At 39.8% G+C, this 22817-nt stretch overlaps 4 protein-coding genes across 25 annotated transcripts in view; 3 read left to right on the forward strand and 1 right to left on the reverse strand.

Annotated features, from left to right (window-relative positions):
- Window positions 1-7237, forward strand: part of LOC106752144 (retinoic acid receptor RXR) — a 41191-nt gene extending 33954 nt beyond the window's left edge. For 16 of the 17 annotated variants that reach the window (XM_014633630.1, XM_014633628.1, XM_014633613.1 and 13 more), the window contains 3 exons: window positions 3474-3780; window positions 3926-4251; window positions 4459-7237. In XM_014633630.1, the coding sequence (XP_014489116.1) occupies window positions 3474-3780; window positions 3926-4251; window positions 4459-4732 (907 nt within the window). In that variant the 3' untranslated portion in view covers window positions 4733-7237. The remainder of the gene's footprint in view (window positions 1-3473; window positions 3781-3925; window positions 4252-4458) is intronic. The other variant, XM_014633629.1, reaches the window with a different exon arrangement.
- Window positions 7238-10693: 3456 nt separating this feature from the next.
- On the reverse strand, window positions 10694-12609 carry LOC106752151 (translationally-controlled tumor protein homolog). Of its 2 annotated transcripts, none has more exons than XM_014633642.1 (5): window positions 12483-12609; window positions 12047-12117; window positions 11796-11983; window positions 11480-11711; window positions 10694-11163 (listed from the first exon to the last, which is right to left on the reverse strand). In XM_014633642.1, exons 1-4 carry the CDS (start codon window positions 12508-12510, stop codon window positions 11480-11482), a joined length of 519 nt encoding a protein of 172 aa, XP_014489128.1. In that variant the 5' UTR covers window positions 12511-12609; the 3' UTR covers window positions 10694-11163. The 2 variants fall into 2 exon arrangements, with proteins under 2 accessions (XP_014489128.1, XP_014489127.1); XM_014633641.1 differs by having other exon boundaries at window positions 11442-11711; window positions 12483-12608.
- Window positions 12610-13287: 678 nt separating this feature from the next.
- Window positions 13288-15780, forward strand: LOC106752141 (spermatogenesis-defective protein 39 homolog). The gene is made up of 9 exons (XM_014633607.1): window positions 13288-13448; window positions 13590-13746; window positions 13928-14115; window positions 14221-14357; window positions 14427-14454; window positions 14523-14661; window positions 14734-14978; window positions 15066-15242; window positions 15610-15780. Exons 1-9 carry the CDS (start codon window positions 13374-13376, stop codon window positions 15733-15735), a joined length of 1272 nt encoding a protein of 423 aa, XP_014489093.1. The 5' UTR covers window positions 13288-13373; the 3' UTR covers window positions 15736-15780.
- A 576-nt stretch (window positions 15781-16356) lies between these two features.
- LOC106752171 (microtubule-associated protein RP/EB family member 1) lies at window positions 16357-22167 on the forward strand. Of its 5 annotated transcripts, XM_014633694.1 has the most exons (8): window positions 16363-16522; window positions 17149-17437; window positions 18895-19129; window positions 19481-19528; window positions 20289-20380; window positions 20501-20656; window positions 21074-21162; window positions 21827-22167. In XM_014633694.1, exons 2-7 carry the CDS (start codon window positions 17171-17173, stop codon window positions 21113-21115), a joined length of 840 nt encoding a protein of 279 aa, XP_014489180.1. In that variant the 5' UTR covers window positions 16363-16522; window positions 17149-17170; the 3' UTR covers window positions 21116-21162; window positions 21827-22167. The 5 variants fall into 5 exon arrangements, with proteins under 5 accessions (XP_014489179.1, XP_014489181.1, XP_014489180.1 ...); XM_014633695.1 differs by lacking the exons at window positions 19481-19528; window positions 21074-21162 and adding an exon at window positions 17940-18287 and having other exon boundaries at window positions 16358-16522; XM_014633691.1 differs by lacking the exon at window positions 21074-21162 and having other exon boundaries at window positions 16365-16522.
- The last annotated feature ends 650 nt before the right edge of the window (window positions 22168-22817 follow it).

Genomic DNA, 22817 nt, shown 5'->3' on the forward strand with positions numbered 1-22817 from the left:
TGTTTTTCCCAATTATCCGTGACCTTCGCGACCTGCCTCGTTATTGCAAAATAAAGACTTGCGCGAATATAATTATATCAGTTGGACGAGTTTGTTCTCCTAGCTCGGGAACTTTGTCGACGTAACCGCGTCGACCTTTCCTCAATTATTTAGCGCTCGATAAACTCGAGGAGGATTAACTTGTACGTGGAGATACCGAGGGATGTATTTCCATACGCGAACTTTCAATCTCGCCGCAAAACCAGGTTTATATCTAAGTGCTAAATTTCGTGTCTTTTTCCGCGACACTGAACTTTGACCCGCTCGTTCTAGTCGGGGGGGGGATATTAAAACAAATAAAACNCCGGCGGAATAATAAAAATGTCGACGAACCAAGCGTATCGTCGCTGCGAGAAGAAACTCGATGGTGGGTGCGAAAGAGCGTTTCCGACGAGACGCGACGCGATATTACTACAATTATCGCGACGCTTCATGACATTTCCTCCAACTTTTCACGCAACCTTTCTAAGGGAAGGTATATACCACTCTCTGAGATTGAAGCGTTGCCGCCGATAAGCGTTTACGTCGAACAAGAAATATCTATTTCATGTCTTTTTCCGTCGACACTGTAAATTCATGAATTACATACAACGTCGCGACCGTCCAAATTTCATTACAACGATAGGTAGTCGTCTTCCCCAGTGGCTTCGCGAAACAACTCAAAATACGAAAGTTGGAATCTCAAGGTAACTTACCCAATTAAAACTTGTATCGACTTTCTAATTTAGCTCGGAGAGTTACCGCGGCGTAACGACGAAAGTAACGGCGCGTAGGGCCTCGCCCACCTACCGAAATCCTATCCCAGGTTATGTACTTGGATCCCTTTAACGTATTTGCCCGATAAAGAAGAGACGACTCGACGTAACAAAAGATAACATTTTCCCTCGTTGAAGAATTCGTGTCTCGCACGATCGAGTAATTTTTCGCGATAGAAACGAAGAATGATTTTGTAAAATCAACAAAAGAGGACAACAAATTCCCGTTTTTTTTCCATCGGAATTACCGCGCGCACGTCTTACAGGCGCGCTGCAAATGCAATCCAATGTGTCGTCACGGAGTCATCCCCTCCTCCTCGCCTTTCCTCCTATCGGCGCGAGCTGCAGCGATGCTCGCGTTGCATCAGAGCCCCGTCAACCTTGGACTTGCTTGCCGCGAGGTTGGGACGACTACCCACCCGTAGTTCCTACGAGCGGAGGCCGTCCGTCCTCCTCTCTCGTATAGGCACCATTTTGCTCCAGTGGCGGCTAATTAACCCAGTGCTGCTTCTTCGTTCGAGCGAAAGATTATTTTGAGATATCCGTTCAAATTTCCAAAGAGAATCGAGAGGTTTTCACACGAAGAGTGTAGATTTTTATAGGACGTGAAGAAGAGAAGATTTTCTACGCAAAGTACCTCCGGCGACTTAATGAAAAACACCCAGGCAATTTGTATCGCGTACGTATGTTGGCTTCGTAATTAGCGGGGATGGAAAAACTGGTCCCGCCTAACATTCGGACGTACTCATGCGATGCTCGCAGCGTAATAACGCGCAAATACGTTCTTGTTTCCTTTCGCGCGCATACATTTCTCACGGAATAAATGCGCCGCGACGGCGGTTCTCTCCGTGTTGCTTTGAATTCGGCGGTTCATCAAGCGATATGATTATCATCCGTCTGAAAGAATAATTCCGCTCGGCGGAATTTCCGCGGTGTCTACGCCGCGTTATTTGTGCGCGCCGAAGGTCTCCTCGCGGCTAGAACGATAGAGGGAGATCAAACTGGCTAGAGCCGGCGATGGGGAGGAGCTCCACACGTGTCATGAATATTTGCCTTTCGCATAAACTCCGCGCGAGATCAAACGGCTGCCACGGTGGTCCAGAAATTGCTGCACCGCTTGAAGCGCGCGACTATCGGAACGTGTTATCTCGCCGTCATTTCGCTCGAAATCAATTTTTTTCACATCGAAAAGCTCGGAAATCTGTCGTCACGACACGCGCAGTAGTATCCAAAGAAATCTATTTAGATAGGGAATTTTTGTTCGTTTTAGATGGTATGGCTGCTAATTAGAGCAGTTAGAAATTATATACTCGAGATTAAACGGTCTTTCGTAAGCCTGGATGACATCGGCGGCGACGCTCGTGTTTCCCCGAAAACGGGATATTTTGATGTGTCGCGAAATCCGCGAGATTAACGCGCACCGTTTGTCTTCAGGACGCTGCTCCTCACGAAGCAATTGGGGAGATTACGTGTTTGAGGAAACATAATTTTCAAAAGAATGCCATTTAATCAACTTCCTACTGTGCCGGCTTTAGCGAGATTTAACGCGACTGTTTGTTCCATCGGGTAAGATAGAACGTAAGCTATACGTGACGCCCCGTTTTGTTGTCAACCGCACGAAGAAGAAAGAGATATTCCCGCGTGTGTCCGTCGCGAAAATAAATCCACCGCGGAATTCGCTTTTCTGGCTCCAACGGGATTTCTGGAGACGTTCCAAAACTTTAAAAACGACGACCCTGAAAGCAGGCCGTGATTCACGGGGGGTGCAGTTCGGCCGACAAACGAAGCTGAGTGATGATACGAGGACCAACAAATTATTTCCAGAAATGAAACAGGACTCGCGCGCAAAAATACTATGTCGCAAAAATCATGTCATTGTTCGTGATGAAGAATTCTCCTCTTGGAGTAGTGGGAGGGTCTGTACAGCGTTATATCTCGAAGGGATGAATTTTGCAAAGTTAATGAAAATTTCAGAATCGTCTCTATTTTCTCGTAAAATTCGCATTACGGGTTGGATTATTTTTACACGCACTGTTGTCCCCGTTGCATGGATTATACGCGAAAAACCCGCGGAATACTTTATCCCCGGAGGAAGAGAGGAGGAGAACGAACGCTGCGTCAGAAAAGTGTCAACAAATCGCTCACGGCGGATTCGAGTCGTCGTACTATTGCGAAATACGAGAAATCACTTGGCCGTGATTCGCGAACCAACAGCGCAATAATTATCGTGCGCGTCGTAGCGTTAATTCACAGTCGTCTTGAAGCCCGCGTCCTTCGAAAATTTCAAGGCGAGAAATTTCAATCTGAGAGAATCAAAGAACGAGTGTGTGTAATTTGCCTACCGTGAATATAATGCGATCATTGCGCGTTTTTCTCGGATAGTTATTAAAAAAGCAAAAAGTCGCACTCCTTCAAGACGTAAATTTCGAAGCTAATAATTGACATTCGTCGCGTCCAGAACGTAGATTATAATTTGCTTATCGCGCGAGTATCTGTGTAATGTATTTCAATTAAAAATAGAAGAATAATTTGCGCGAAACTGCAGCATAACGGAGTATAATGCGAGTCGTCGTCGCTGTCGTCGTCTTCGTCGTCGTCCGTCGTCGTCGTCGTCGTCGTCGTCGTCGTCGTCGTCGTGGTCGCCGCCGCGCTTGTCTGAACCGAGTTCTCGTCTTTCAGCTGCGAGGGATGCAAAGGATTCTTTAAGCGGACGGTGCGCAAGGATCTGTCGTACGCCTGCCGCGAGGAGAAGTCCTGCATCATCGACAAGCGACAGAGAAATCGCTGTCAGTACTGCCGGTACCAGAAGTGCCTGACGATGGGTATGAAAAGAGAGGCGGTGCAAGAGGAGCGTCAACGTACCAAGGAGCGGGATCAAAGCGAAGTGGAGAGCACAAGCAATTTGCACGCGGACATGCCGATCGAGCGTATCCTCGAGGCGGAGAAACGGGTCGAGTGTAAGATCGAGCACCAGGGAAATTACGAGGTAAATATCTCTCTCTCTCTCTCGAAAGAAAGGACAGATTTGTAGAAAATAATGAAACTCTCGATGCGTTTGAATTAGCCGTTTGTTCGCGGAACGGCGATTCGAATCGCTCCTACTAATATATGGCATCTTCTGTGATGCGCAGAACGCAATGTCGCACATTTGCAACGCTACGAACAAACAGCTGTTCCAGCTGGTGGCATGGGCGAAGCACATCCCGCACTTTACGTCGTTGCCGTTGGAGGATCAGGTGCTTTTGCTCAGGGCAGGCTGGAACGAGCTGCTGATAGCCGCCTTCTCCCACCGTTCCATCGACGTAAAGGACGGTATCGTTCTGGCGACGGGCACCACGGTGCATCGAAATTCGGCGCAACAGGCGGGCGTGGCCTCGATATTCGACCGCGTGCTCTCGGAGCTGGTGTCGAAGATGCGCGAAATGAAAATGGACAGGACCGAACTCGGGTGTCTTAGGTGAGCGACGAAAGATCTATCCATTGATTTATTTATCTTTGCTCGTATATGTGTGTTTCCTCGAAACTTGGGAAGCCGATGAACCTCGGAGCAGCCGTCGCTGATCGCGCACGGTAGTAGTACGAGCTTTTTCACGTGACTGAAAGTCGTAGCCTTTAAGTTTTTGCAAAATATATAGAAATATGCTGACGTATGATTATCGCGCAGATCCATTATTCTCTTCAATCCCGACGTGCGAGGTCTCAAGTCCATCCAAGAGGTCAGTTTGCTGCGCGAAAAAATTTACGCCGCCCTGGAGGAATACACCCGTGTGTCCTGGCCGGACGACCCCGGCAGGTTTGCCAAGTTGCTGCTTCGCCTACCATCCATCCGTTCGATCGGTCTCAAGTGCCTGGAGCACCTGTTCTTCTTCAAAGTGATCGGCGACCCACCGATCGACGATTTCCTCATGGAGATGCTAGAGTCGCAATCGGATACTTAGGAGCAGAAGGTGTGCCGCGTCCTGGGGCACACCGATTTGTAAAAAGCGGACGACGAAAAAGAAGATGATTATGATGATGACAACGACGACAACGATGACGACGACAAAAGAACACAGAGAGTCGGTTGCGCATTCGGCCGATTTCTTTTCTCATCTTTGCTCTGTGGCGTCCCTCCTGCAAATATCACCATCGGTTCAATCGTCAAATGAAATAGAATTTACTTACTCTTCACCGCTGCCCCCCTCGTCCTCATCTATCTCCTCCTCTCTCCCGTCGCGTCCCGTTATTTATGTTTATGTTAGAATTTAGCGACTCTCGTGTCCAGTGTAAAGAGGCGATCTTAGCCGATACGTGATAATGGTATGCGTGCGCATGTGTGTGTGTGTGTGTGTGTGTGTGTGTGTGTGTGTGTGTGTGTGTGTGTGTGCGCGCGCGTGCGTGCGTAAAAGCATCGCGATCAGTTGTAAATCAGCTGAGATGTCAATGCTCGCCGAAAAGCGACTTAAATTTCTGTCGAAAAAATTGGCAGCTTCGCGACGCGAGAAAAGGAAGGAAATGATGGATAGAAATTTAAGATTCGGCGAGTGCGGACGCGCGCGGAGAAGCTGTGGATAGATAGAGATCCTTAGAAATATCATCAAGAACAAATCGTTGCCTCTTTAGTCTGCGGCATGTGTCGTGCCATCATCCGGACGAAGATATATCTCACAGCCGACGATCGGATCTTTGTTTTGGATGGACGGACGGACAGACAGACAGACAGACAGACAGACAGACAGATGTTGCGTCTTTGTCGAATTGCGTGCCTCTCGAAGTCGCGTTAGTTCCTTAAATGACGATTATTATATTTCTCTGCTTCACATTTTTGCACACTTTGTTACCTCCCGTGATCTTTCTCTTCTCCATCCTCTCGGCAAATTCGACGAAGACGCAGACTGTGCTCGCGAGTTCTCTTTACATTCCAACTCGATTCGGATCGTTACTTTACAAAAAACCTCGCATACAGATGTATGCACATACTTGCATCAATATACGCGGCCCTTGTGCGCGCGCGCGCGCATTAACAATAATTTATTGTTTTGTATTTTAGAGTATAGAAGAGAAACGAAAACTTACTGATTCTCATTATTAATTATATTGAGTATACATGGTAACTCCCCTCCTCTTGAGTTCAGCAGCATGTAACAAAGTTACTGTGAACGAAATAGTGAAATTTTGACAAACTAAAGCGTGCGAACCAAGTATTTACTTCCAGGGTGTTTCAAGGTATTAGGGTTTGCGTCTGTTTTTTTTTTCTTTTCTCTCTCTCTTTTTTTTTCCCCCGACATTCTTTACCAACAGCCGTTGCCGGTGTTGCACAGCTTTTAGGCAGGTTTTAACACGCGGTAAACACTCGCAGCGCTAGAATATGCTGTCTTCTGATGTTTGGTACAAATTTGACATGGCAGCAAATAGGATAGACATTTTTCTCTATCGTAGAGAGTTTACTGGCATTAAGATTTGTTTTTTCCCGGCGAATACGTTCAACGTACGGCAGAAGATGAAAGAAGAAAAGGAAAGAAAATAGAAGAAGGACGCGCGTAAGAGCCTCTCGAACCTCTTGAAGAACAGACGTTTTGCGTGCGCGCGAGATGTGTAATTATTCTATGAATCTAGAATAAGAATTAATTGATCGTGGACAGAATTAAGATAGAACCCTACTCTCGTTGTTAGTAATTTACAGAACGTGTGTGTCACATGATTCGAGCTGATGGATCGGCGATGAATTCGTAAATCCATACGAAACAGGGCGTGCTTGTTCGGCCGGTCACCTTCGGAACTTGACAGCATGTAAAGATATAGGATACACATATATATATTTTTCTATAATGACAATCTCTATCTCTGTCTACTCTACTTCCAAGAGTCGAATTAATGACGCTCGATTCACAGACGATGGGCAAAATTTCGATATTACGTTGGGTCCCGGACCGTGAATGTCGGGACACTCAAGTGTCATCGTACAATCTAAGTTCGGTAAGTTATATAATAAATAGATATGAGAGCGCTTACATACGCGTTTCTATATCGACAGTTTTGTGAGAAATTTTCGCGATCGAATGTGCGTCTCCCACGGTGGGACGTAATGTAATAATGCGTGCGTTAATTTTTTTCTCGTTTTATCGTTTAACGTGACGGAACGCGGATATCGTACAAATACCTGTGACATTTCGCCGGACACTTTCAGCTCCAATCATTGATACGATTTACTCTACTACTTTAGAAACCGTAAGGGAATGATCATACTTACTTCAATAATATAAATTATGATAATATTATTATATATTATTAAACACACATATTTCTATTTTTGCGTGAATGCCTACGATTGTTAGTTGTTGGTTATTGTTATCTACTTGATGAGAGTTTTTAATGTTATGCATACCGTGGAAAACACAAACGCAATTATTAAATTCATACTTTTTTTTTCCTTTTACAATATAGTGGAGTTGCTGTTCATTTCAGATGAACCTGTTTTAGTATCATTGTTGCTTCAACTGTCCACTGGCAATGAGTTTATGAGACTTGTACTACTAATAACGTTAATCAACGCGGATGCAAGAGCAATATCTCAAATGTGAGTCGACTTAATTTCTCAATGTGCGAATCACTTTTGTTGAGAAGGAACGCAGATTCTGTATTATCGCTTTTGTATTACTTGACTCTATACCCGTGTACAATTGTTACTTCGACACATGACTTTTTCTTGACGAAGGAAACCACCTGACCAAAATTACCTCTGAACAATCGCGCGATTACGCGGCGATCACCTCTTCAAATTCCTCAAAATACGATACAAACGACGCTGTAAGTGACCATTTAGGATTGGAGGGCGCGAATGCTACCTGTGAATGAAGTTTCATATAAATATATAAATGTTAAAAGAGACGGAAATATCTATACGTATATATATGTGTATACGTATGTATGTATGTATGTGTGTATATACGCGGCACACACATACATATATATATACACGCGTGTATATGTGCATATATAGATATGTAATATATAAACCGAATTCTTTCAACAAATGATACGACAACCTCAGTAGTAGATCAAGATAAAGGGAAAAGAAAACGAAAAAAAAAAATATATATATATATAAAAATAGGAAAACGAAAAGAGTTGACACAATGGTTCTGACAGGTTTATGAAACCTATGTCCTTTCTGCGAACAGACATTATACATAAGGTAAGAGGATTACATAAGAGTGGTCTTTGAAATCTGTCTACTAGAAAGCATAATGAAAAGAGTAACAGACTCACCGAGCTTCTCGCGTGTGAAGCGCGTCACATTATCGCGAGGATAACGAATCGTATACTTTAATGTTAAACTTAAAGGAAGGAAAGAACTGCTTTTTGCCATACTTCTTTGAAGTATCATGGAAATGGTACGATGCTCAAATTGTGTGTAGTGACGTTTTATCTAGTTAACAACACAGTGTCCTAGAGCGGGAGAATTGGGTGCGCTGTATGTAATCTTTCTGTACAGTGAACGCGCAACAGATACGCAATTACCTCCTTCTCGCGTGTATCCGTTGTGGCCTCTTCGTCTTGTACTTACGCGAGTCCTGGGTTACATTCGTTTCCTTTGAGTCTTGTGTCGTTGATTATTTTTCAAGAGATTTTAATCACATGCACTCGCCGTCGCGTATCCTTGTTTTCTATGTGTGAGGAAAATTTTTAGCCCTGAAATGCCTTCTGTCGTTTCAGTATTCGCGAAACGAGTGACATTATGTACATCCTTCTGTAACATATAGAAAACTCTCTTTCTACGCACCCATTCTACATAGATCAGTACAAATAAGTTTAATGATAATAATATTAATTATTATTATAATAACGAGATAACAGTAATAATAATAATAGTAATAATAATAACAACAATAGTAATAACAATAATACCGAGATAATGTTAATAATAATAATAACAACATACTGTTTACTCTTATCGCCCGCGCATAAGGTATACCCAACTTAACAAATAGTAGCAGGTGTCCTACTAAAAGTACCGTACTGTTAAAGAGCTAAACTGTAAGCCAGTATGTTATACACATGTATATGTATGTAAATGTCATACAATTTTATGTATCGGCAATCGAATTAAGAAACGGTTAATAAGTTAACTCTCGTATAACTGCCACTATATGATCAAGTATGATTTCGAACATTACCGTAAATACGATACTTCGGAGTTGCTCATTTTTTTTCTTCTCACAGAAGAGCACACGTTTGTACGAGAAAAGTGTAAAAATGTTTCTTCATGATTTTGAATTGCGCGTAACAAGTATTTTACAATACATTAAAGTACATGGCACTATATAGAATTCTCCGATTATATGAAGCCGGATTCGACACTCGTCAGCTAATTGTATATCGATAAGTGTTGAATTATGTGTAAACATTCCACTTTATGGATAAAAAAAAAATGTCGAACGCGTACGGATGCCTATACGATGAAATATCGATTCGAAGGATTTTTTTTTCTATTTCTTCCCCCGCCCTCCATATACTCAATCCCATTGCTCGTCCCACTTTACGTACAATTTCAAAAAGCATCGCGAATTAATTTATTTCTCACTGGTTTTAATATAACGAACTATACTATATATGGTTGTGCTCCATAAATAGCAAAGCAATATATAACTATACATGTATTTACATGTATATACATCCCCTCTCGAATCTATTTCTTATTATCGTTTAAGCTACGATTTCGTTAATATTACATAGTGGAACATTTAATTCGCGCGCATCCACAATATAGATTACGAAAAAATCTGTCTACATACTTATATTACTACTACTATTGCTACTATTACTACTGCTATTACTACTACTATTACCGCTACTGCTATTACTACTATTATTACTAAACTACTAAAATACGCTTTTGTAAGTGTAAACACATACACTTTTTTTTTTCAAATAACGGTATGACGGAACATGTGCAAAGTATCACGTTCGGGGCGTCAAGTTCTCAGGTGAGAAGAGAGCGAATGTTTTTGGAAGAGAAAGAGAGAGAGAGAGAGAGAGAGAGAGAGAGAGAGTAATATATTCACAGAAAGCGCATAAACGACAAGGGTATATAAAATAAATATGTAGAAACGAGAGCGAGAGAGAGTTTGAGAGTAAGAGAGGATGAGAAATTGTTAACGGCAAGAATGTGCAAAACAAGAGTGTTGCTATGAATGTACTTGTACAACAGTATGACTAGTAACAATCCCTGTGAGTAAAGAATTATAATGTACGGTTTCGCGCCAAGAGATAGATCGTCTATTCTGACTTATCTAAATATAATATTTTTATGAAGTGAAACAGAGTCATCTTTGTGTGTCGCACGTGCGTGTGTACCGTTTGTCGATTTCCTTGCCAAACCAATTCTCTCATTGCACATTTAACACCTTAAATTCAACGTGGATCAAAAACACACACGGTCGATTAATTCTCTTGCAGTATATTTATTATTGCATTTTATTGATGGCAGACACATTCAGTGCATCATATTTCCATTACGAAGTAATAACAGAGTTCGTGATCACTTCTTCCACATTGTACCGTTTTTTAACAAAAAGAATGTACATTATCTACGATTTATCTGCACATATATACATTTAACACGCACACACGCGTGTGTTAAATGTGAACGTAGCGATACAACCAACATTACGCGTTTATCGTGGTATAATCTTTCGCATTTCGCGTAAAAAATCTATACATTTGGTTCGGACGCATTTTGAAGGTACTGTACAAGTTACACATATTCCACCTGTAAATCACAAGAAACAATCAAAGTTCGAGGGAAGATTTAGATCCATTTTACTAGCGAGTTAAGAGAAAGAAAAAGAGAGAGAGTGTGTGTGTGTGTGTGTGTGTACGGGAATGTTCTAAATAATTTTAGAAAGAATAACAAGGAATAAAAATTATGAAAATTTTAATTTATTTGACGGACATTCGTATTGAATACGTTTCAGAAAAATTGCTGATCAATGGCATTGCAGACATTAACACAATAATCATAAACAATCACATCACAGGATTGATGTGAGTCCACCGCTGCGACTTCTTTCCCCATCTTCCATTTCTTCGATCGTATAAATAAAATTTTCTATATCGAATATAAAAATGGAAATAACGCAACAGCTTTCCAAACACAAATCGCTTGCACATTCTTATGAGGATTATCCATTCCTTGTCATCTTCCCTCTTGTTATAGAATATGTACAGTTACTTATTGAGAAATATGTCACTGACGAATATTTTATTCAATGTACCGTTAGTTAATAGCGTTTGTAAATTGAAGTTGGAAGAATTGTTTTACATTTTTCTTTTTTTAACTAAATTTCACAGCTTTCCAGCAGTGTGTGCAGTCTTGATTCCAGTTTATCTGAAAAGCATACACAAGAATCGATCAGTCTTTGTACCGCGATTAACATGACAACGTGAATATTTTATTATTTCGAAGATGTCTGGTTGATATTAGACGCTGCGCATAGAAAGACGTCGCAGTGAGAATCGAATCGCCAATATGATCTAACATGTGTGTGCAGTGGCAAACACAAATGAGTGTGTCAGTCACGAATTTACATGTATGCAATTTCTCAAACTTGGAATCCACGCATAATAAGAGTAATTTAGGTAGCACAGCTAATAGAGATGACTTACAAAATTTGTCGATAATTTCTTGGATATCTAAAAATTACTTAGAATTTTTCTTCTTCAAGACCGTGTTTGAAAAACATGAGTACAGGCACGGACTCGCCATCAATGTCACGGTACTCCATGAGGCCTACAATTCCATCAATGTCCGATGATATTCCAGTGAAGAATTGCAATTCCTTGAAACGTCCCAGGATATCCTTCATAACTTTGTTCATATTGGTTTTAAATACTTCTACTTCATCGGGCGACTTCTCTTCAAGTTTTGCAACCAATCTGCAAGAAAAAATTTTGCTAGAACAAAGTATTTATATATTTGGAGTAATTATGTATGCTTTGCAACACATTGAGGATATCTACTTTTTCATATAGTCTTTGAGGTACAATGTATAGGACTTTTTATCCCCAAAGGCAAAGGTCTCCTGGAGTCTATGATTCAGGACAACATCAACACCAGACTGTACGATCTCGTCGGTACCTTCACTGGCTTCCTCGGCGGAGGGATTAAAGCCAGCTATATCAACATCTCCTGATTTACGAGTGACTAACTAAAAGAAAGATGATCAGACGTTAAATTATCGCATATGAGATTTAATAAAGGGTGCGCTCACCTTGCCGTACACTTCATAGAGCACATTGTCTACTAATTTGATTTTATAAGCATCGGAAAACATTTCATCTCCTGAAAACATGTGTAAGCAAAAGAGGGTGTAATTATTATCATTTCATAAACAGACGTAACGTTCATCATGAAAACGCGATCGAGTCGGGAACATACGGAGAGGTTAGGAATCTCGCGTTCGGAATTCTCGCCTCTAGCAAGAGGAACCTTATATGGTACAACCTAGTTGCGACGAATCGTCACGTAATATCAAAGCTATGCCCTTTGGCAGCGCGAGGTTAAGGAATAAACGAATATTTCTTTATCATCATTCAAGCACCGTCGATCGCAAAGTGTCATCATTGACTCGTATCATGGGAACTCGATGTCGTGAACGAAAAATATTCGGCCCACGGGATCATACGAATCATTTAGCGCTTACTCACCGGTGAAAAGATCCTTGTAAATCTTCATTTTGGAAGATGGAGAAAGATTTAAATGCGGCTGAAACTAAACAAGATACGAACACCCGAGAATGCGTGGCGGAAAAGAATGTGGTTCACCGAGCGTTGACCGATCAGAGGCAGATTGTGAGATGCGCCCCCTTTTTCACGCATGCGCCTCGAAGGAATACGCAGGGAAGCTACCAACCTGGGATAATAGCTTTTATTAGAGAGCCTCTGGTAGTAGAGTTTTCGATTCCCATTCCGATAAATTTTAACATACGTAACATGAACTTTCGTGTAAAATGAAAAGTTTTAATTCTTCAAATTATAATGAAGTACACGCAGCTGTTTTTCGATTTTTATTTAACGTTAGTTTCAGAAGAGAAGTTGTACGACTTGCTCGTTTCTTAAAACCAACGATCTTTTTCTAATGAATCGTACTATTAGTGTTGGTCCACAATAGGTATTTTAAGTCTAAAGAAATTGACCAATTACAATTGAATTATAAAAGATAGTCAATTATAATTGGTTAGTTTCTTAGGGCTCAAAGCACCTATTGTAGATTAAGTAGGCTAGTTCAATGCTTAAAACGCCCATGGTAAACGGAAACTTAGAAGTTGGACTATTTCTCATAAATATCCTCTTTTATCGGTAAAAATGCCTCTAAGGCCGGTATTTATATATAAGATTTAGAGCAGTACGATGTCCAATGAGCGTACTGCTTTTCCAGAAGTGCTACGCGTTCGTCATTGGACATCGCGTCGTGCTAGTCTGCCATAAGACCTCATCTTGTCGCGGGAAGCATCATGTTGTGCCTGTCACCCTCGCTGAGCTTCGTCTGTATATTATTACGTCCCTGGTTCAAAGTTAATAAATTAACCTCGAACCAGAATGACCACCGGCAAAGACGACGATGCTTTTTGGTACAGCAGCGAAACACGGTCGTTCTGTTTCGAAAACAATGAGGTTATAATTAAAACCTGACAATAACTTCAAATTGCTGTTACTTCCTATTTTATCAATAATATGTGTAGCTTTAGTGTCACATGATAATATGAAAACTCGATGTGTGCCATTGTACAATACATATCGGATGATTGTATGTAGGTGGATCAATTGTTTGGAGTATCGAAAAATGATACGGAGAAATTGTGGGCTGGAATTTCCAAGACATCGATTTCCGAAAGTAACTTGAAGTCCGGCGATGATTTCCAAACTACAAAACCTCTCCTTTCAATCATATCAGAGAAGACCCTTTCTCGCAGTAAGACACAACTTTCATATATCTACCCTATTCAAATGTTTCAAGTAGTTCTTCTATACCGCTGATAAAGGTATTCAATGAGAAAAAAAAAATGTTTGTGTAAATATTATTTAGCACACTTATGTATTGTCCACAGAATATTTTTCCCTTATATGATAGCTATATATTTATCATTTTGCAGTTTTAGCTGTAACCGAGAGTAAGTTGCAGAATGTAGATTCAGAAACAGCTGTTGTCCAGCCAGACATTACTCTGAGAAGAATTTTGTTCGGTCAGCCATATTCATTGGAACAATATAGTTCACTTGCCAGTAAAACCACCTTGTTGGATGCTGCAATTTTAAGTGGAGATGGAAATGCTATTTTGATAGTAGAGACTTTTTTTCTTCTTCAATGAAGCAATATAAAGCCTTGCTATAGTATATCCATAAAATTAATTTGCCATTTCTTATTAATATTTGGTTAATGGTTTTAGATAGTTTTATTTCTCACAAAGACTCTGAAACGATCGTTGGTGCAAAGGTTACTAGCAGACAGGCCAGATGCAGTAAATGTATATATACATTATCTCTTTATAAGATTGCAAACAAATGAGATAACCGACATATTAAAGTATGTAATTTTCCTAATGCGCCATTGATAGCTTGTCACTGTTTTTCTTATGATTGGTATAATTTACAGTATGCTGGGTCATTCTTCAACTGCTGCCGTAAGTGTTGATTCTGCAATTTGTCCCACATGGTACAGAGAAATATATAATTAATCTTATCGTTATAGATGAAGAATCTCCACATCATTATAAAAAATGTAAGAGATCCAAATACATTACTGCAGAAACTTCACAATTGCTACAAGGTACAGATATTACCCGACTGTAAAGAGGCTACGTTTCTCCATTCTTACATTAAACTATTGGGTATGTTTGTAATTTTTTACTCTGATCTGTATAAAAAGACATTGTTTAATTATAAATTAATTACATCGTTAGAATGGCAAATAATGATTAAGCAGAAGAAAGATAATGAGGGACTTGCATTAAATTCTTCGGTTCTGGAATCTCTGCACTACGCATGCAAATATCACTGCAGCACGCCGGATAATTTTGTCGTGATATCACCTACGACTCTCTCTCGCGAACACGATATTTCTCCCAGATTGTATCAAAAAGTCGCTTTACAAGTTAAGGCAACCTGTGGTGCATGGGACGATATCGATCGCTTACTTTTAACAAAGGTAACACCTTCTTTCGTTTTGTAATTAAAAAAGAATTTAAGTATTACGGTTATCGGAAACATTTTACATCCCAACTCTATATTTTAGGGAATGCTTGGGAATACAAAATTGCAAACATGTTTATACATAGAGGATGTTTTGAAAGTATTGCACAAGCACAACGCGTCGCACGCTGTTCTCGAAAAATATTTAAAATTCGTTGATAATTTGGAAAAACGACTAGAATTGGCGAAGAAATTATCTTGTCATACGACAGCTATTGATGTACGTACATATATATGTGACACAGTAGGGACTTACAAGGATAGTAGTAAGATAGATAGTAGGGAATTATAAGGGAGAGAGAAATTGATGAAAGAATAGAAATTATATACAGGATGCTCCCCTCCCTTCCTAGACCAACACGGACAAACTTTGTGAGAACGGATTGAATTTAAAAAAAGTCCTCCACCATTTTGCAAACGACACGCAAAATTTCGAGTTATCATTGCAAATTTTTATGAAAACTTCTTTAATTGATGATGCAAAAATTTGCGCGCGTTTGCAAAAATGGTAGAGGACTCTTTTATTCAATCCGTTCTCACGAAGTTGGACATTCCGTATATTGTATGGTAAATTTTTTTTTTTACAGATATTCGTGCAACAAGGGGACCGTGCAATTCTCGTGGACTATAAGGCAAAACTGCAACCCCAATCGGAGGAATATTTTTACGCCGAGAACGCTTTACGTTTACCTCACGTCAAATGGAAAAGTTAAATCTCTCTTTGTGGGAAAATAATATATTTCAATTGTGTGATATTATACGTTCGTTTTAACACATTATCGTGAAAAATGATATATTTAAATACGATTACGTAGTCAAAGAAAGAAAGAAAACCAAATATTCTTTTCTCTCTCTCTCTCTCTTTCTCATTCATTCAATATTTGGCTATACAGGCACTCCTAAGAGTTTATGTTCCGATGTTCCCTATATTTCCAGGTAGGGATGGACAAAATCATCTATGTTCGCTCATTGAGGATACGTCGTACAAGTTTATCGGAATTTCTAGAATCCCCGATATTTTCACTAGATGTCTCTAATACCATCCTCAATAATCGATGATATTGCCCGTCCCTATGTCCAGGTTCTCTTTTCCCGACTAATAGTCGGATTTAAGACCGTCTTGAATTTATCTTCAGATGCTTCAGAAGCTCATTTCATTGGCTACGAAAGATCTGAGGATAAACTGTCTGAAATGTAAGACCCGATTATGAATATCGGCCCTTATCTAGCCTAAACGTACTTTCCCAGAGGGCGTAGCGAAAAACGGTGGAATTCTTCAGGCTTCTCTCTGATATAACTAGACTTGCGTGTGCCTTGCAAAGCAACCTATACGGTTCACCGGGGTGCGTGTAGAGCGGCGCGCGCGGCGTCGGCCAATCGCACTCGGGCGAAACCGTTAGAAGTTTCTGTTGTGTGCGCGTTTGAACGATCTAGTGCACATTTGTCATCTGGGTGCGCGAACCACTCCCGTTCGTCGTTACCGCGTTTTCGCGAACCTTGGTAAGTGTACGCATACAATTGTACATACGGTTATGCGCGCCTTCGCCTGGTATGCCCGAGGACGAGCGAACGACCAGCGCATCGATAAAGAATGCCGAATATGTCGACTGCGAGTTTCGCCAAAAAAGAAAAAAAAAAGAATGGAATCTCTCGGAGCTTGCCGAGTTTTGGCCGTTCGTTCGCTCTCCGTATCGCCGATGCTTCAAGATGCTTCTCTTCCTTTCTCTTGTTTTCTTCCTTTCTTCTTTTCGTCGGCTACGCTTTCTCTCGCGCAATATTTTCTTCCGTTCTCTCATTTATTCGCGAGTCTCGAATGTATCGTTTCAAGTGCAAAAAGTGTAGTACATGAATCCCAAGTCTGGATTGTTGTCGAAAATTTTACTCGGCGGTTTCGTTTACCCGCACAACAGTGAGACACGACATCTTTAATTATCATTTTCCTCGTGTTTTTTTGTAAGCCAACGACAATTACAACAAGAAAAAGCTATGCTCCATACAATACTTTGTGAAAGATGCATGATACAATAATAATTATCACTGTCATTAATTTTCATGAAATTGAGACACATCTACTATAGCAGATTATCAATGTTTGTAATATCGTATATTTATTCTATGATTTCCAGTTAGAACAAGGAGCGGAGCAACATGGCTGTTAACGTGTACGCCACAAATATGACATCCGACAACCTTAGTCGCCACGATATGTTGGCTTGGGTAAACGACTGTCTTCAGTCGTCATTCACCAAGATCGAGGAACTGTGTACGGGAGCGGTCTACTGCCAGTTCATGGACATGCTGTTCCCTGGCAGTGTACCTTTGAAAAGGGTCAAATTCAAGACCAATTTGGAACATGAGTACATACAGAATTTCAAAATTCTCCAAGGTGGCTTCAAAAAGATGAATGTGGACAAGGTAAGCGAATTGCTTCTTTCACATTCATACAGAGCCTTGATAAATCTAAATTACAACTGGTATACGACTTATTTACCGGTCACAGAACGATGACTATATATATGATAAATGCAAGTGATATATCGTCAAGATCAAATGATTATTTATAACAATTGTATTTGAAATTTTCCTTTTGCTTTTATATATATATATATAGACACATACAATTTTGTTACATTATAACCGTGAATAATTATTGGAATTGATTTAACAACAATGTAGCTTACGGTAGAGAAAAGGTATGCAATCAGAGGTGCAACGCACATGTGAAATAATGATTGATATTATAATAAGCACAGAAACAATCGCTAAGTAGCGCAATATTTTAGACAAATAACGAAAGGTAAGGTGTCGCGCTATATAAAAAATTATGTCGAGACTACATTGTCCCACGATAGAATAGTTATCCTGTGAAACAACGTGTGCGGGGTATTGTAATGACACAGCTGTGAAAATGGTTCAGGTAATACCAGTGGACAAGCTGATAAAAGGGCGCTTTCAAGACAACTTTGAGTTTCTGCAGTGGTTCAAAAAGTTTTTCGATGCAAATTACGACGGTCGTGAGTACGAGGCTTACGAAGCGCGTGGCTGCATACCGCTGGGTTCCGGCGTCGATGGAACGCATAATCTGTCGAATCCCCAATTGGTGCCGTTGCCACCGCAATCGAAGCAGCCGCAAATACAACAAAAACATATACAGCAACGTAACAGTGTCCCGCGACAGCAGCAGGGTATATCTGCTTGCAGTCTCGATTTTACTTCTTGCATGCTGTTACTCGCGTCGTACAAATCCGCACCTTGGAAGGAAAAGGTCCGTCCGTTTAAGACCGCCGCAGCTGAAAACCTTTCTCTTCCATTAATGTCATACATCGGTTAAGCAACAATTATTTATGTTATCTTCGGTTTAGCTCATTCAAATACCGAGCTTTTCGCAGCGTATTTACCACACTTCGTATGCACTTTTTTAATTTCAGACGTCGTGAGTATGCAAAAAGTATGTAGAAAGAGATAGAAATAGACGCACCAAGATCTATGGCACGTATTTTTGTAAATTGTTAATATATGCACAATATACATACATGTGTAGAGTAGGATTTTAGCTGTTTACGTCCTGTATTTGTATGCTGATTTATTATAAGCTGAGAGAAATAGTTCCCCTGCAACTCGAACAAGTAAGCTTGTTCGATGTATCGCATCAGAATGTAGGAGAAACTTGTTCGCCCTTTTATCTAATGCTCGTTTCGCACAATTTCGTACATACGAATTATTTCCAGTTAAGAAATCGTGATATCTTTAAATCCTCTTTAATTTAGTAATGCCACACACACACACGCATATATATGTCATCTCTGTTCAATATTTGTTTTGTTTTGCACACACACACATACACACCCACACCTTCCGCTCCTCATTTGCAGATTGTACCAATTGATAGGCTGGTGAAAGGCAGGTTCCAAGACAACTTTGAGTTTTTGCAATGGTTCAAGAAGTTCTTTGACGCAAACTACTCGGGAGCAGAGCCGTACGATGCGCTTGCAATGCGAGGAGGGGAGCCTATGGGTAGTGGTGGAAATAATGCACCCCGTGGTTCTAACGTGAAACGTACTTCTCCACGTGAAACGGTCACGACTAAATCTGCTGCCCCTCGTACTGGTACATTACACTTCATGATTCCCCTCTTTGATAAAATGGAATTTAACAGACTTAACTAGTAAATCGGATACGATGCAGAATAGATGTTTTTTTTTTTCTTTTTAAGTGTAACCTGTACATTAATATAAATTTTTATTAATTGATACATACATTCGACGTGCGCCATAGAAATCTTACGAATCTTCCTATTTAACACTTCTTATTTATCAGGCAAATCAAACCGACCGTCGAGTCGGTAGAATTATAAGCTCCCTCGTCACCTTGAGATCTTTGTGATCAATATTTCGACAAAATTTCCCGTTGTTATGTATCACTCGGACCGTAATAACTCGAAATGAAATTTGCCTGTAGGTGAGGGACATCCATCTTCGGTGCGCGCAGATAGTGCAAACGCATTAGGTGAAACACGACATACCATTTTGTTTTTTTTTTTCGTTGTAATTCTCTCGTCACTTATGCTTTTTGCCTCTTTGAATCCTGGATATGTTTTAATTAACGCGTTAAGAACAGTACAAATTACATGTTGCAAATTACAATTACATTACAAAGTACATCCCGGCAATTTTTGTATTGGCCGAACATTTTGTCGAAGTGTGATATTTTCGTTAGTATTGATTACTCTGACACGCGAGAAAATAAATGCCAAAACATATGAAATTGGGCTGGCAAGTAAATCGAAGAATAAACAGACATATATAACTTCGCGTTTTATATATAACTATTACATTGCTTACATTGTTTCAAAGTGATTTCTCGTACGATTATTGTAGCCTTCCACTAGTTTATGATCGTTACTTTCAAACACTCGTTAACGCACGCGTAGAAACAAACAAATGAGAATTATCTTTTCGTTTCCTAGGAGCACTTGCCTCGTAGTTTTCTATCATTATACACACAAATGAACATATCTTTTATTCTTTCTTTTCTTTGTATATATACTTGTAAGATTGATTACAATCATCAAGTATGTTATGCATGCTTCTGAACTGGATTGTTGCATGCATCGTTTTGCTTTTCACAACGCAGCTCTTGTATATCTCTATATTTAAATAACTTCATCGATTCTCGCGATATAAATAATTCGTTTTAACACAATTCTATATATAATCAACTTACGCATTAAAGTTTAATGTTAACGTGCTATTTTCTTCGTCTTTAGTAAATAAAGCTCAACCATACCGCGCGCCACCCAAGAACACAGCAGTCGGCAGCCGTGGTGATACGGGTAAAATCGAGGAACTTAGCGCACAGGTATCAACACAATCCTTGTCCAGATTGATAATTTCTTACAAATACATATGTTACTTATAATCGTACACATCTCTCGTATGTATGTTTTCATGTAATGAAAATTCCAACGAAATATTTCAGTTGGTTGAGTTGAAAATGTCGGTCGAAGGTCTGGAGAAGGAGAGGGACTTCTATTTTGGGAAATTACGCGACATAGAGGTGATGTGCCAAGACTGCGACAACGGCGATCCTCCACCTATTGTACAGAAAATTTTAGAAGTCCTTTACGCGACAGAGGTAATTTACATTATTTCTCTATTATGTTCGTGAACAGGGAAAAATGTTTGATTTAAAAAAAGGGGGGAAGGGAGATCGTCTAAATATGGTTGGTATAAACATTAGTGGTTTAATAATACACATATAGCTTATTATATACAGATATTAAAGATAGATTATATAATTATTCGGTTGTATTCTCGCTTTTCCGGAGGGGTTACTGAATTTGTTGAATTCTGTACAACAGCTAAAGTTAACATTTTATCGCGAAAAGACATTTAACGTCACTTTAACTACTTCCGTTGTAATTTAACATTTTCGCAAAATATATTGCTTTATAATTTTCCTCTATGAATGTAAACGGGGTTATATGTTGGTAATTAGAGTTTCGACCGATATATTTAATTACAAGACTACGTGACACAATGATTATTCCAGGAATTAAAAGATGAAGAGAAAGCTGCGAAAGAAACTTATTAGCATCTTTTTTTTTACATTTTCGTAACAGGCTCGTTCTTGATGATAAGGTAATGCCATTTTAGCTAAACATTTTGAGCGTTCTGGTCGTATTTGATTATTAACATGTAACTTTGGAAGTGTGAAGTGAGATCAGTACGACGACGTTGAAAGTACTTTTGCACTTGATTCTGTGATTCTTGTTCTGTCTGGTGTCTTGGTTATTCTTTAGGGTTTCCCTCAGTGTGTCACACCACACTTTTTTAATTAATCGCACGATCGCCCACTATATATACATATCATAAATATCAGTAGTTTCTTAACAACCCTCATGTTTTTACATATTGTATGTACGCATATGTACGTGAAATTCGAAGAACATGACTCATCGTGGTTATTATTTCAGATATTTAATCTTTCTTTCTGTTTATCTTAACAACTACCATAGCATCTGTTAAATTCAGTTTAAATCCTTTCGGATTGTTTCGTTTTTACGTTAACATTGATACATTTTTATCACTTGTTGATTAAGTGATTAAAGAGAGATTATATGTTCATATTTAGATGTTACATTTAGAACGATATACACACTTTCATCTTCCAATTATTAATTATTATATGAGGGATGATCTCTTTCTTTCTCTTCTTAATTCGCGATTGGATAAGTTGGGAAGGGACATTTCTCTTTCTTTCGTTAACGGATAAATTGTCTGACGCTTCTGCTCGTCTTTTTAGGACGGTTTTGCACCACCTGAGGAATTGGAAGGCGACGGACTCGCACCCGACGACGAGGAGGAATATTAACCTTTTTTATTTACGGATGTAATTGAAAAGAACAACAGTAAATTATCCAAGTGCGTTTCAGTTTACCGTGAGCCAGTATCCCTTGCATAATTATTAAGCTACTTTACATAGCAAATTCACCAGATAGCAGACTGTGCGTTCGTTTTGTTGATGAAATTCACCGAAATCATTAAGATTTGCACGGCATTAGAATAGAGATAAGTCGTGTAGTGCACTTGAATAACTTGTTCTTTACGGCCGTGACGAGAGAGAGAGAGGGAGGGGGGGGGGGGGGAAAANGGGGGGGAGAAAAGAAGGAAAAATCGATTAGTATATAATCTTTTACAAGTTATTACAATTCTTTATAGCGTTACAAACGATAGAGTTCCGAAGATCGATGACTCTCGAATCGTCGCAAATTCGTGAATACACCGATCCTGTTAAAGTTGTCCGCATCCATATTGTTACGCAACAGCGATTTACGTTATATGTACACATCTCTTTTTTTAATGCGTGAGTGTTTTGTTTGCAAATGTATTAAGTTTGTCATCTCCTGTCAATCCGTTTTGCCTTCTAAGAGCTACTCTTTGTAGCTTCTATCTGAAATGTTATACACCCGCTGAGACAGAGCTGTTCGTTTTCTACGTGCAATGTAAGTGGCCGGTGCGCACCCGGTGGTTCTCGCGCGGAACAGTAGATTCTCTTGTCAGCGAAACAATTCATACTCTATCATGTTAGTGATTAAAATTTAATTCCGCTCATTGACGTTCTAATCTGTGTCAATCTCATCGCGGAGAAAAGAAAGAGAGAGAGAGAGAGAGAGAGAGAGAGAGAGAGAGAGAGAGAGAGAGAGAGAAATGAGAAAGGATAAAAAAAAAAGAAGAACATGCTATCGCATAATAAATAATACATAGGGATACAAACATCCGAGCGTACTCTAATT

The sequence above is a fragment of the Dinoponera quadriceps genome, unplaced genomic scaffold (assembly GCF_001313825.1).
Source record: "Dinoponera quadriceps isolate SergipeBrazil2010 unplaced genomic scaffold, ASM131382v1 scaffold323, whole genome shotgun sequence".
NCBI lineage: Eukaryota > Metazoa > Arthropoda > Insecta > Hymenoptera > Formicidae > Dinoponera > Dinoponera quadriceps.

Bases quoted from the DNA above. Each gene is read 5' to 3' on its own strand.
- LOC106752151 (XM_014633642.1), bottom strand. From the start codon at position 12,510: ATGAAGATTTACAAGGATCTTTTCACCG. The intron at 12,118-12,482 runs GTGAGTAAGCGC...ACATGTTTTCAG, and splicing joins TTACAAGGATCTTTTCACCG to GAGATGAAATGTTTTCCGAT. The intron at 11,984-12,046 runs GTGAGCGCACCC...TCTTTCTTTTAG, and splicing joins TCTATGAAGTGTACGGCAAG to TTAGTCACTCGTAAATCAGG.
- LOC106752141 (XM_014633607.1), top strand. From the start codon at position 13,374: ATGACCACCGGCAAAGACGACGATGCTTTTTGGTACAGCAGCGAAACA. The intron at 14,979-15,065 runs GTAACACCTTCT...TCTATATTTTAG, and splicing joins ATCGCTTACTTTTAACAAAG to GGAATGCTTGGGAATACAAA. The intron at 15,243-15,609 runs GTACGTACATAT...TTTTTTTTACAG, and splicing joins GTCATACGACAGCTATTGAT to ATATTCGTGCAACAAGGGGA.
- LOC106752171 (XM_014633695.1), top strand. From the start codon at position 17,171: ATGGCTGTTAACGTGTACGCCACAAATATGACATCCGACAACCTTAGT. The intron at 18,288-18,894 runs GTCCGTCCGTTT...CCTCATTTGCAG, and splicing joins CCGCACCTTGGAAGGAAAAG to ATTGTACCAATTGATAGGCT. The intron at 20,657-21,826 runs GTAATTTACATT...TCGTCTTTTTAG, and splicing joins AAGTCCTTTACGCGACAGAG to GACGGTTTTGCACCACCTGA.